The following is a 13,019-nucleotide window of genomic DNA, read 5'->3' as shown; positions in this document are numbered from 1 at the left end:
GAGTTGGGGATCCAACGTCCAGATTTGGTTGCTGATCGAGCCCCGACTATTTCTTTCTAAGTCTGTGCTACTTGTATCACGTGTACAACCGAAAGTTGGACCTGCCACCTCCGCTTGTTGATACCTGACCCATCTTACCTCCTACACACCACCCATTGTCACCATGGAGTCGTCTCGCGGCCCTCCCAGGGTCAAGAACAAGGCCCCCGCGCCGATCCAGATCTCAGCGGAGCAGCTGCTTCGAGAGGCTGTTGATCGGCAGGAGCCCTCGTTGCAGGCGCCGACACAGCGATTCGCGGACCTCGAAGAACTGCACGAGTACCAGGGCCGCAAGAGAAAGGAGTTTGAAGACTATGTGCGTCGCAATCGGCTGAACATGAACAACTGGATGCGGTATGCATCTTGGGAACTGGAGCAGAAGGAATTCCGCCGGGCGCGATCGATCTTCGAACGGGCGCTGGACGTCAACCCGACCTCGGTGGTACTCTGGATCCGGTATATCGAGTCGGAGATGCGGAATCGCAACATCAACCATGCGAGGAACTTGCTGGACCGGGCGGTCACCATCCTGCCCCGCGTGGACAAGTTCTGGTACAAGTACGTGTACATGGAGGAGACGCTGGGGAATATCCAGGGTACGCGGCAGGTGTTTGAGCGGTGGATGTCATGGGAGCCGGACGAGGGCGCGTGGAGTGCGTATATCAAGCTTGAGAAGCGGTACAATGAGTTTGAGCGCGCGCGCGCGATCTTCCAGCGGTTTACGATCGTCCACCCGGAGCCGAGGAACTGGATCAAATGGGCCCGGTTCGAGGAGGAGTACGGGACGAGTGAGTTGGTGCGGGAAGTGTACGGGATGGCGATCGAGGCCCTGGGTGAGGATTTCATGGACGAGAAGCTCTTCATCGCGTACGCCAAATTCGAGGCGAAGCTCAAGGAGTATGAGCGGGCGCGAGCGATCTACAAATACGCCCTGGACCGGCTGCCCCGTTCCAAGGCGATGGCGCTTCACAAGGCCTACACAACATTTGAGAAGCAGTTTGGCGACCGCGAGGGCGTCGAGGATGTGATCCTGTCCAAGCGCCGGGTGCAATACGAGGAACAGCTCAAGGAGAACCCGCGAAACTACGATGTCTGGTTTGACTTTGCCCGGTTGGAAGAAACCTCGGGCGATCCAGACCGGGTACGAGATGTCTATGAACGGGCGATTGCGCAGATCCCTCCGTCGCAGGAGAAGCGGCATTGGAGACGGTACATTTACCTGTGGATCTTCTACGCCATCTGGGAGGAGATGGAGGCCAAGGATGTGGATCGGGCCCGCCAGATCTACACAGAATGCCTAAAGCTGATCCCACATAAGAAATTCACATTTGCCAAGATCTGGCTGCTGAAAGCGCAGTTCGACATCCGCCAGATGGATCTGCAGGCTTCGCGGAAGACGCTGGGCCAAGCCATTGGGATGTGCCCCAAGGACAAGCTCTTCCGGGGTTATATTGACCTCGAGCGCCAGCTGTTCGAGTTCGTGCGGTGCCGGACCCTGTACGAAAAACAGATCGAATGGAACCCGTCCAATAGCCAATCGTGGATCAAGTACGCTGAACTGGAGCGAGGACTGGATGACTCGGAACGTGCGCGGGCGATCTTCGAGCTTGGGATCGATCAACCGACGCTGGATATGCCGGAGCTTGTCTGGAAGGCGTACATTGACTTTGAAGAGTACGAAGGCGAGTACGACCGAGTGCGGCAGCTGTACGAGCGTCTCCTACAGAAGACAGACCACGTCAAGGTGTGGATCAACTACGCGCGGTTCGAGATCAACGTGCCAGAGGAGGAGGAAGAAGAAGAAGAGGAAGAGGAGGAGCGGCCGGTCAGCGACGAGGCCAAGCGGCGGGCACGCGCTGTGTTCGAACGGGCCCACAAGGTGTTCAAGGAGAAGGAAATGAAGGAGGAGGTGAGTTATTGGCGCTTGTGTCCGGGGAAGATGTTACTGACGAAGCTACAGCGAGTGGAACTTCTCAACGCCTGGCGGGCCTTCGAACATACACACGGAACTCCCGAGGACATCAAGAAGATCGAGGAGCAGATGCCCCGGCGGGTCAAGAAGCGACGCAAGCTGGACGACGACCGATACGAGGAGTACATGGACTATGTGTTCCCGGCGGACGACCAGGCAGCGGCGAGCCTTACGAAAATTCTGCAGGCGGCGCACCGTTGGAAGCAGACTGGGGGGCAGGTTGCACCATGACCGCTGTTCGCGGGTGTTTGGGTTTGTGGGAGATGTCGAGCGTGTGTACCATCTCCAGTTACCAGTACTAGTACTCTACGCCAAAGAATTGAGCTCAAAGATACCAGATTTAGCACTCCATTCCATACCATATGAAGATGATGACGATGCAGTAGTTCCTTGCACGTGCGAAGCCAAGGAAAAGTGGATCATACTATGTAGTACTGTAGCCCAGCCGAAGCGAACAATGACCCGTCGTTTGAAAAGCGGATGGCTGGTGGGGCTGTCTTTCTTCAATTTATCCTCGATTCTGGATTCAGGTCATTGAAGTCTGAGTAATAATCCAACAAAATCATAGTTAATCATAATCGCAACATAAACTCAGTTAGAGAAAGACTAGTCTACTACTAATCAGTCAACCATTTACTTCATGTTCCTGCATTTGTGTCTGGTGTTGGTGCCTGACTAGTACTGTATTGTCATATACTGTACCGTACTGACTCATCTTGGCGCAAATTAACCCCACCAATAACAACATGATTCAGACTGACCTGATTCGGAATAGAGTGAGAGGTTTACTGAGTAGATTGCTGAACGGGAAGAAAGGGGGAGATTTTCTGATGCTAGTCGCCTAGAAGAATGAGATCATTGATGATAGTACTCTGGAAACTTCTTGGGATGATGCGGTATGGACAGACAAACCATGGTTGGGATTTGAATTGAACCCCTGAAAATAGAGCTCTACCTTAGGTAGGTAGGTAGATACCTCATGGAGGCAATAATACCAAGTGTTTAATTTGAGGTGTTAGTTCCTTGCACTTTGCTGCTGTGCCTGATGCAAGGTACTATGCACAGGAGATGAATGTCTAAAGATGTTGATTTTGATGGATATGAAATGATGATTGAAGCTGGACTGTAATACTGTGTTCAAGTCCAGAATTGATGAATACCTATCAAGTCTTTCTATCAAGGGATCTTCTGGATCTTCTGATCATCTTAAGACTCTGATGGTGAGCACAGACTAACTGCTACTCGTAAGTCATCGACTTGAGGGATTCCTGTTTGTCTCTCTGTCTCTTTTCTCTTCTCTTTTTCTTGTTTACTCCGGACTCTTTCTACTTGTTCCTCTCTCTCTGCCTCTCCCTCTGCCTCTCTCTCTCTCTCTCTCTCTTTTTTTTCTTTTTCGCACATCGTGCTGTGCACTCGTGCTGGACCCCTCCATCCTTCCCTCCTCTCGTGTCTTTTCTGTTTTTCGCTCCTATCCAGCTTTCATCTCAACCAAAGGAATAAAGTAAATTTACTGCCAAAACAAGATCGTAAGTCTTCAAGATCATCGATGATTCCATTCCGACTCTTGATCTGGTCCACTCTCCGAGCCACCCCCTCTTGCTGCTCTTCAGAACCGTTGTTTCATCTTTTGCTCCGGTTCCCGCGATCGTGTACCACACAGCTCCGTACTCTCTTATCACTACCTTTCCAGTACTATTATTATTATTATGATTCCCATAATGCATCTCCTGATCATTCCCTTCTTCCTCTTCTCTCTTTTTCCCTGTCGTTCGTTACTCAGGTAGACCCTTGATTCGACGTATGAGCTTCTGTATCACTGTCATTATCATTCCTTTTCTGACTCTGTGATCCTATCATTATTGTTGTAACCTTTACCCCTGAAGCGCTGGACTCGAATTGATATTGACATTATCCTGTCCTCCAGGTCGCCAATCCTTCGTTACTCAGTCTTGATTCCACCAGTACTTCATGATCGCATTTGACTCTTAACGTTCAGTCTGCGACTCTTATCACTACCAACTCAACTCGACGGCATCACTAGACAGGTGGAGGACCATCCATTCTATGACGAGCACCCACATTCGTTTCAACTCTGGAATCACCTTCGTCGCCAATCACTCGTCAATCATACGACTTGTTAGTTCCCGACCATGAGATAGCACTCTGGCAGTCACCTTCGTTTCCCTAGTTCCGTCGATTCGTCCTTCCCGACCTCTGACGGCTGGTTATCAACTGATTCGTCTTCGGCTGGTCTCCTCGAAGAACTCGACCACTTTTTTCGCATCGCATTCCCTCGTTACCATAAAAATATACACCAATATCCAGTCGATATGATCGTTCCGAAGCCCCCTGTAAAATTGGAGGGCCATTGCTCGGTCATTCACAACAATACCCTCTACACCTACTCCGCCAATGGATTTGCAGCCATCCCTCTCGAACGCAATGGAACCTGGAGTGAATTGCCCATGCCTCCGGGAGAGCCGGTCTCCGATGCGGTATGTGTGACGGGTGGAATAGACGGTAAGGAAGACCAACAGGCGCTCTACGTGGTCGGTGGCACGAGCTCGTCTTCGAATTCCCCAGGGTTGCAGCGATTCGCGTTCGGTTCCCAAAAGTGGACCACGATACAGACAGCTCAGCGGACGATGCAAAATCGGACGTCCCATGGCGCGGTATATCTGAAGTCTTCGTCCATTCTGCTGGTCTACGCTGGCAGTCAGACGGATAGCTCGAACCCTTCGTCCGACACGTTTACTATCAGCACCGTTCCTCCATATACCCTCGACGCTCATTCAGCAAAGTACCCCACCTCATCGCCTGTGCTTCTGCCTTGGAGCGATGGTGAAGCGGCCTTGGTAGGTGGTGCGACGACTCCCAAAGAGGTCCATCTGTTCTCAGTCTTGGATGGCTGGCATTCCTCCGGTGTATTTCTCCCCCAGCCTCTGTCCAGCGATGTGAGATGCGCGATAGTAAATGGATCGGACGGAAGTAAGGCGCTTGAATCATTCAATCTGAACGTCTCGCCCAACACCGTGAGTAGCATCGCATTGCTCAATCCTGGTGGTCAGCCAGCGCGTTCTGGCACAGATCCGGGGGCGTCGTCCTCGAGGAGAAAAAGGAGAAGGGAGGTTTCTGTGGCCGATCACCCGACATACGATGGATCGTTAGCACCATCAATGACCAGATCGGACTACTCTCTCGCTCAAGGCGATAATGGATTAGTGGTTATATCCGGCGGCAGTGGTACCGACTCACTGGCCATTTTCAACCAGACATCCAATAGCTGGGTCAACACAACCAAGCTCTTCTACGGAGACAAATCTTCCCAGCAGATCCTCGCCTCAATCCCGACAACAACAACAACATCATCCTCGTCTACGCCAACTGCCACCAGCACCAGTTCGAGTATCAGTACGAGCACCGCCGCCAGTGACGATTCATCTGGTTCGAGGGTTGGTACTATCATCGGCGCGACGCTTGGCAGTCTGGTGGGCATTATTCTAATCCTAATCTTAATTCTCTTCTTCCTGCATCGGACGAAGCTGGGCCGCAAGCGTGCTGCCAACCAGAGCCAAGGCCAGGCCAATGACAAGGACCGTCTGAGCTTCCAGGATCAGGGCATGGAGCCCCTGACTCGTTCGGCCTATCCCATGGCCAAGAGTACAGCTCCGCTCGCGTCCACATCGGTAGACTCGCTCGCCATCTTCTCTGGCAGGGCTGCCGATGAAAAGACACCTAGGACAGCCGGCGGAATCCCGGGCCATGGACCAAAATCGTCGCCGCTCAAGCCGAGTCCTCTGACCACCATCCAGTCCAACGGTGACTGGACGCCGTCCAGCACATACTCGGTCGGCGCAGACAAGGCCGTTGAGGCGCAAGACATGACCCTCGGGGACAAACCGCCCGGTGACCGCACGACGGACGAGGGCTGGGGCAAGTACTTCCAAGACAACAACGGCACCAATACCAACCTAGCGAGCACACCGTCCATCGCGGCCCCTCGGTCGAATGCAGAGGATCGGATCAGTGCTTGGCCCGGAGCGCCCCTCCCTCAGTTGAATTTTGGCTTCCTGGAGGAACCCAAGCCGCTCGGCCGGGTGGTCACCGGTAGCCCCACGACGGAGGACGGCCCCAGGGTCGGCCAGATGCTGAAGCGCGCCGAGTCGCAGTCCGCCCGCATCTCCAGTGCCAGCTCCCTGAGCGCCGCGTCAGACACAGATTACGATCACGACCATGACCGCCGCGACGGCGCCTCAACGATTAGTGGTCCGGCCCTGGATCCGCAGTGGCGCGGCGCCCCGCACCACAGCTGGATCGGCCGTCCGCCCAGCAGCACCTACAGCCGCAGCTTCTACAACCCCAGCGGCCGCGAACGTGATACCATCAACACACGCGGCTCGAGCGTCTTGATCCCAGATGCGCTTGAGCCCATGCCCACCACGCCCTTCCCAGGTGCACCTGCGCCGGCGAACTCGCGCAACAACCCAAACTCGGATCTGAGCTGGCTGAACCTCAACGCCGATCGATAGTCTAGCCACCCGCTACCATGTCTGTTCATCTAGCATCAAGCTTAGCATCAGCATCAAGCGTCGTCACCTGCATTTGATTTTGATCTGGCTTCTGCAAGTGAGCGAGCGTTGAAGCGTTCCTGTCTGCCTTTCTAATTCCCACCATATCTGTCATTTGTCTGTCCGTCTATGTATCTATCTACTACCCTCCCCGTGTTAAAAGGGCATCGGAAAGGCGTGGTGTTTGTGTTTGTATATTCATTGGATTCTATCCCTCTGTATCTCTCTCCCTCTTCTATCTCCTTTCTTCTCCGTCTTTGTCTTGTCACTGGCTTGGACTGTACATAGACTTTGTGTCTTGTTTCTTTATGTTAAGGAGGCATCGGTATTGATACCGATCACAACCCCGTCTGTCTGAATGGATCAATGCCATATGCATCGTGGACTGATGCCATGTCACAAATCATCTATTTCCTTCTCTGGCACATTATCAAGTAAGTTAAAGGGTAAATGTAATTTCCTGCGGCGAGAAACCAGGCTACTAAGTCATTCTAAACCCGATACATGAACGCTGAGAAACAAATGACGAGTGAGGAAGAAGAGCGCAAGCGAACCCGAAATGTCGTCAAGTCGTGATACGTATACGGCATCGTGTCATCATAATCATCATCGTGGGCATACCGTCAAAACGCTGGAAACCTGGAAAGCTAACCAACTCACATCAACTCCAATACGAAGACCGGTATCTCACATCCGCCCCGACACTCGGCGATCGCACCTTCCCAGCATGTGACCACGAATATCCCGATGAACTGGCATTTTCCTCGATTTCGTCCGGGTAGACCGTGCGCCAGGAAGGCGGGGGCGGGCCGGCGGCACTCTGGCTCTTGCTGCGCATGCGCTGCTGTCGCTTTTGGCGATGTTGCTCGCATTTCTTTTTGAACTCGGCTCGTTCCCTGCGTTTCTCGTCGGCTTCTTTCCACTCGGCGACGGCGCCCTTGATGCCCAGCGCGGAGAGGCCGATGCTGGCGGCGTCGGTGAGGTTGGCTTTGATGCGGCGCCGGCGGGCTTCTTCAGGTGACATCTCGCCCTCCTTCACCATCTTCATGCGCTGCTTGCGCTTCTCCATGTTCTGGTGCAGCCCGTGTGCTGCGTGGATCGTCGCGATGGTGGCTAGACCTGCCGTCATTAGGGCCTGCCGGTTGAGCTTCTTGCGCTGTTTTTTCTCATCGGAACTGTCTCCCAGGTCAGAAGATGATTCACTGTCCGAGGTGGAGTGGTGGTAGCCGCCGTCATCAGCATGTGTGCCCCTGGCTCCCGACGTAGTGGTGATGGTAGAACTTGGTGGTTGCGTGGCATAAACAGAACGAGGTCGACCTACTTCTCTGGAGTGCCTGGCCCGTCTCTCCCCAGGCTCACTATCCCGATCGCTGTCTGAGTAGTCATCGTAGCGTGAGGGCCGCCCACGATGTCTTCCTCGCCGGTCATCCCGATCCTTGTCCTTGTCTCCCAGCCCCAGCGCTTCCATGCCTTGATTAATGTAGTCCGACACGCTCTTGCTTCGCTTGCGCGAGCGATGGCGACGCGGCGAGTCGCTATCATCGTAGCTGTCGCGTGAGCTGGACCGGCCGCGGTGACGGGACCGGGAGCGGGACTTGAAGCGCTCGTAGGCCTCCTTGCCGACTGCAGCAAGAGCGCCCGTGGCGGCAAGGTTCTTGAGCTTGCTGTCGGAGCCACGACCGCGGGATTTGGATCTCGACTTTGACCGTGGTCCATTCACGAAATGGTTGGCCGCCAGCCCCGCAAGCGTGGACTCGACGATGTGACGCTTCGAGTGCTTGTTCGGGTCACGGTCGACCAGCCCATCTGTACCCGCGGCGGTAATTGCAGCCGTGAGAATCCGTTTGCCTTTCTCCCCTGTCCACTCGCCGGGTTCCTTGCGAACACGGAAGGCCTCGACAGCTGCCGCGGTCAGCGCAGCCCGGGCGGCCTGAGCCATGCGCTGCTCGCTCTTGTCGCGACGGTGACGGTCTCTGCTGCGAGAGCGCGAGGGAGAGTACGAGTGTGATCGGCCATGGTGACCATGGGAGCGACCACGGCTATGATCGCGGTGTCTGGAAGCCGAGGACCTCGCAGCTCCCAGACCAAGAGCGCCCAGGGCCTGCTCGGAAAAGGACTTGCGCCGTCTACGGTGCGGAGAGCGGCTGCTTGACGGAGAACGGGAGTATTTGTGGCGATCATCTATATTCGTCAGCACTCATCACCTTTTATCTTTTCCTCGTCCATCGACTCCCCATCTATCGTTCCCTTAGGCAATACATACGTCTATCGCCCTCATGCCTTGACCGACGCTCATGTCGGGGTCGATATGAGTAATCCGAGTCCTCGTAATAACCTCGCCTCCTACCATTCAGCGAATGAGATCTGCCCACTCCCTCTGGCCCGGTACCCCCTCGAGACCGTCTTGAATTCGGAGGGTACCCATAGCCGTATTCGTAACCATAATCGCTGGGGGGATAATGACGGGGCAGGTCATCCAAAGACTCGCTGCTTCCATCGCGACGACGGACAAGATCCGTTGCGGCCCGACTGCGGGGATCAGCATAGTAGTAAGGGTTTTCTTCGTAACTGGGGGGTCCTGGCCGGGCGTATCGATCGCGGGCGGGATGGTAGTGACGATCGTCGTAGTAGGCCATTGTCAGCAGTGGTAGCACTAGCTGGTACGGGGTAGTTGAATCTAAACGAGATGAAAGCGGTTCATATGGATGAGAAAAGGATGAAGATATGGAGTAGGATGAGGAAAGGAGATGGAACAAAGAGGTGGCCGGACTAGATGAAAGGAAGGACAAGGTAAAGAAAAGCAACTTGACAGCCAAAGGGCCAAAGCGGGGGCAAAACAAGTGGGCTGAAAAGAAGCGCCAGTGACGTATCTAGATGGATCTGGTGAAACTCGAGTCGAATGAGAATGGTTTCACTGGACTCCCATTTCACACTTTGATATTCATTCTAGTCTATTTGCCGCCCTGTCGAGGCGGTGCTCAACTGACCGTGGCATGATCCGTCTCTTTCATCTGTTGTTCTTTGTGGCTCATCGTCTCCTTCTTTCTCTTGGCCTCAGGCACTTGCTGTCAGCTGTCCAGTCACTCAGGCATCCATCAGGCAGCTATTGACAGTAATCAGGCATCCAGGCGCACCTACGTCATGCTGCGTTGCAGAGTCTGGAACATGGAATAGGCGTAGAGAGGAATCATCAGCCACAATTATTTCACAGGTTATTATTATTACTATCATCATCTACCATCTATATTCATGGAGTGATATGATACTACCAAGCACCCAAGGTTTCTCCTGCTCCATCTCTGGGTCCATCGGTCCCTGATCCGGTCTTTCCAGAAGCCCTAGTACCGTGGTTCCAGTGCCTAAGCTTTAGATCTCTATATAGCGAAAATACGATTCCCGTCATCTCGCCATGGAGATTTTCCAGTCTTGTCTACAGACTCAATATTGCTCACTTTTTACTCGACCGAACTATGAGAGATTATGTTCAAAAGTCATTATAGAATTATACGCAGCAACGATTCGTATCGTAATTGAGAATGATATGTCGTATCATGTAGGGATGATAGCGTCCTTTTGCTGATCATCATCAATCAATATAGAGTAGTGTACATGGCGGCAAAGGCCCTTCAAGGACATTCTTAGATCACGCGGCATGGTATGCACGCAGAATGAAAAAGCATATGGAGGAAAATGAAAAAAATGCTGGAAAGCTGGTCTCACAAATCAAAATATGAACAACAGGCCATTCGACCGGGAAATCATGCAGGAAGATGATACATGGTATATACGAGTCGTTCCACCCGACCGGAATCCGTAGAAATAAAGCTAGCCGTCTTTGGCCATCTTTTCTCAGACGGAATCTTAAAGGATGAAAAAATGTACCAAAGAAAGGGTGCTGCACAGCAGCCACCATTTGCACCTCTTTGATATAAAAGCCGTGACTCCAAAGAATCGAAACCCAGACCCTGTTGAGGATGATTGCCCTCCTGAATAGGAGAAAAATGTGGATAGAATATGTGGCATCCCCCCGTGTGTGCCTTACAACCTTCTCGTGAATTCTCTTTATTTCTCTTCAACTCATTTTCACCTCAGGCATGGCTGCTCATTATCAACTCATGCGGAGTCATCAACTCAGTAAGGCGAATGCCGACGTTGACTTCCGCTAGACGTTGTCATATTCATAGTACTCGTGCTGCGGTGATAGACATTTCCATCCGTCTGCGACTGACTCGTCGACCGCGAATGGTTATATGGTGGGCTGGTTCGCCGCGGTGCCCACCGGCTGCTGGCAGCCTCGCCATCGCGGTCGCCTGTTCCCGAAGGCATGTCTTCTGAATGCGTGCGGTGAGTTCGGATATGTTGTTTCATGTTATCCTTTCGAGTAAAGGCCTTGTTGCATATGGGGCAATGCACACTCTTCTCTCCCGTGTGTTTTTTGCCGTGGCGTGCGGCGTGGCCGGAAGTGGTGAAAGTCGCTGAACATCCATGGCTGGCTGCGAACGGACAAGGGTATTTGTTCTTTCTGGTCCCTTTGGCACCGGCTCCATCTTTAGATCCGCCAATGGATCGCGGCGGGGATGGGGGTTCAGACGCCGAGTGGCCGCTCAGACGCTTCTCGGCGGGTGCAATCGTGGGAGGGGGATAAGCGTACGAGTCTTGTCGGCCAGAGGGATAGTAACTGACCGCGCTGTTCTGAGTGACGTAATCGTAGGAAGAGCAATCGGAGGAGCCAGGTGACGCGGGCTGCATCGCTTCCGAAACTGGGTCAAATGGTTGTCGTTTTACCCTGCCAGGAGATCGTGCAGTAGACTCTGTGTAGGGAGCTCCATAGCTGTAGTCGGGTAACAAAGTCCGTGGCTGTTGCTCTGACTGATGCGAATATGATGAAGAAGTGGATGGCTGTCTGGAGACCCCAGGGCTTGATCGAACTGCAAATGATGGGTGGTCATCATTGTTCAAGATGGAAACGAAGCTTGACTTGCAACTGGCCATCTCATGACCCAGCAGTCTTACTGACTGCACCTGAATGAAAGGATGACGGATTAGCTCTTCGCTTTGGCTACTTGTCTGTTATAAACACTCAGTCCATATTTGATCTCCCCCATCTTGCTTTCTTCCCCCGTTCTCCCTTCTTTTCATGAACAAGTTCAAGACTCTGTGACTGAGGCCGCAAAAGACCGCTCGTCCATCCCTTATGAAAATGCTCAAGGAGAGAAAAAGAGGAGGAAGACAAAAGAAGGGAAGAAGCACACAGGAAACCGTCAAAAAAGAAGAATCTCGGTATGAAAAGAAGATGGACGAACCAGCTGTCTGAATATGTTTGTTCCTTTTTTGCTCGTGTAACACGACCAGATCTGCAGAGAGCGCAATTGATTGCGCGGATCGCACAGCAGAAGCCTGACAAGTAAACTAAGGCGTCTCTGCCTTACCGTCTGCTTCCTTGACGCTGCTGGATTCCCGGATGGGTCTTACACAGCCCTTTTTATCGTAAGAAGAGCCAAGGGCCAAGACGATCCACCGCCAACCGATAGAAGTCGGTATGGAGCAGTTATCGCAGAGCAAATCCCCCGGTCCTCTTGGCAGAAAGAAATCGATTGTTGGAACGTTGCGATGCCCTTGACAGATGTTTCAAACTGGGCCGGTCGTACCGCTCGCCTTACGCACCAGAGAGAAAACTCGACAAAATTCCTCTGGAAACGCGTGATGCAGGATTGTCGCCACAATCCTTTGGAAAAGTGCCAGGCGAGAAAATCTCCGATGCCAGAAAATTAAAGGGGCCCAATATTCTGGTTCATGCGCGATGATGAATTTAGCGGTAGTTGAGATGGTCACCAAATGATGACAAAATCGATGAAGATAGCAGACTGAATGGCCGATAGATCCCTCGATGAGGAACTAGTCCGATAATTGCTTGTTAAATAGGAGGAGAGATGATATGTCAATGATGGAACGGTATATGTGGGAGTGATTATAGAGGAGGGGGAACGGAAGAGTCGGATTAGGAAAGAAAAAAAGAAGTAGAGGGGCCAGAGAAGCGGAAACCAGATCGATGATCGGAGAAAAGGCGATGAATGACAGGAAGTCAGGAGAAGGGAGAGATGGAGCACAGAGAGAGAAATGAAGCCAAAGAGTCTTAAAGGAGGAAGAAGTAGAAGACGACGACGACAACGGCAACGACGACGGCGACGACGACGAAGACTGACTGCAGAGGTTAGCAGGAGCATCTTGAAACCCGTCCAGGGTCCGGAGGAGCTCTGGCCATGCTTGAAAGTCAGTGAGCAATGGGTAAACTAGTGGCTTGGTGGTTTGAGTACAAGAATACAGAATCCACAGCACTAGTGGAGGGAGTGGAGCTGAAAATAGGCATCTTCATTTGTAGAATACTAAGACAGAATACCCAATAATCAATCCGGATGGAAGCAATAGATGGATGTATTATT

At 52.6% G+C, this 13,019-nt stretch overlaps 4 protein-coding genes across 4 annotated transcripts, besides 4 other annotated features; 2 read left to right on the top strand and 2 right to left on the bottom strand.

Moving 5' to 3' along the window:
* Positions 1 to 163: 163 nt before the first annotated feature.
* clf1 (putative cell cycle control protein (Cwf4)) lies at positions 164 to 2,242 on the top strand (the record flags this gene model as incomplete). Its single annotated transcript, XM_001264748.1, has 2 exons — positions 164 to 1,948; positions 2,000 to 2,242. The coding sequence occupies 2 exons, from the start codon at positions 164 to 166 to the stop codon at positions 2,240 to 2,242; spliced, it is 2,028 nt and encodes a 675-aa protein (XP_001264749.1).
* Positions 1,823 to 1,858: a microsatellite.
* Positions 2,243 to 3,346: 1,104 nt separating the features above from the next.
* Positions 3,347 to 3,392: a microsatellite.
* Positions 3,348 to 3,392: a microsatellite.
* A 949-nt stretch (positions 3,393 to 4,341) lies between these two features.
* NFIA_015440 (uncharacterized protein) lies at positions 4,342 to 6,540 on the top strand (the record flags this gene model as incomplete). The annotated part of the gene is made up of 1 exon (XM_001264747.1): positions 4,342 to 6,540. The coding sequence occupies one exon, from the start codon at positions 4,342 to 4,344 to the stop codon at positions 6,538 to 6,540; it is 2,199 nt and encodes a 732-aa protein (XP_001264748.1).
* Positions 6,541 to 7,240: 700 nt separating this feature from the next.
* NFIA_015430 (uncharacterized protein) lies at positions 7,241 to 9,215 on the bottom strand (the record flags this gene model as incomplete). Its single annotated transcript, XM_001264746.1, has 2 exons — positions 7,241 to 8,760; positions 8,843 to 9,215. 2 exons carry the CDS (start codon positions 9,213 to 9,215, stop codon positions 7,241 to 7,243), a joined length of 1,893 nt encoding a protein of 630 aa, XP_001264747.1.
* Positions 9,216 to 10,710: 1,495 nt separating this feature from the next.
* NFIA_015420 (C2H2-type zinc finger protein) lies at positions 10,711 to 11,571 on the bottom strand (the record flags this gene model as incomplete). Its single annotated transcript, XM_001264745.1, has 1 exon — positions 10,711 to 11,571. The coding sequence occupies one exon, from the start codon at positions 11,569 to 11,571 to the stop codon at positions 10,711 to 10,713; it is 861 nt and encodes a 286-aa protein (XP_001264746.1).
* Positions 11,572 to 12,733: 1,162 nt separating this feature from the next.
* Positions 12,734 to 12,778: a microsatellite.
* Between the last annotated feature and the right edge of the window lie 241 nt (positions 12,779 to 13,019).

This window comes from Aspergillus fischeri, genomic scaffold (assembly GCF_000149645.3).
Source record: "Aspergillus fischeri NRRL 181 1099437636249 genomic scaffold, whole genome shotgun sequence".
NCBI lineage: Eukaryota > Fungi > Ascomycota > Eurotiomycetes > Eurotiales > Aspergillaceae > Aspergillus > Aspergillus fischeri.
This window is presented reverse-complemented; position numbering and strand designations above follow the sequence as displayed.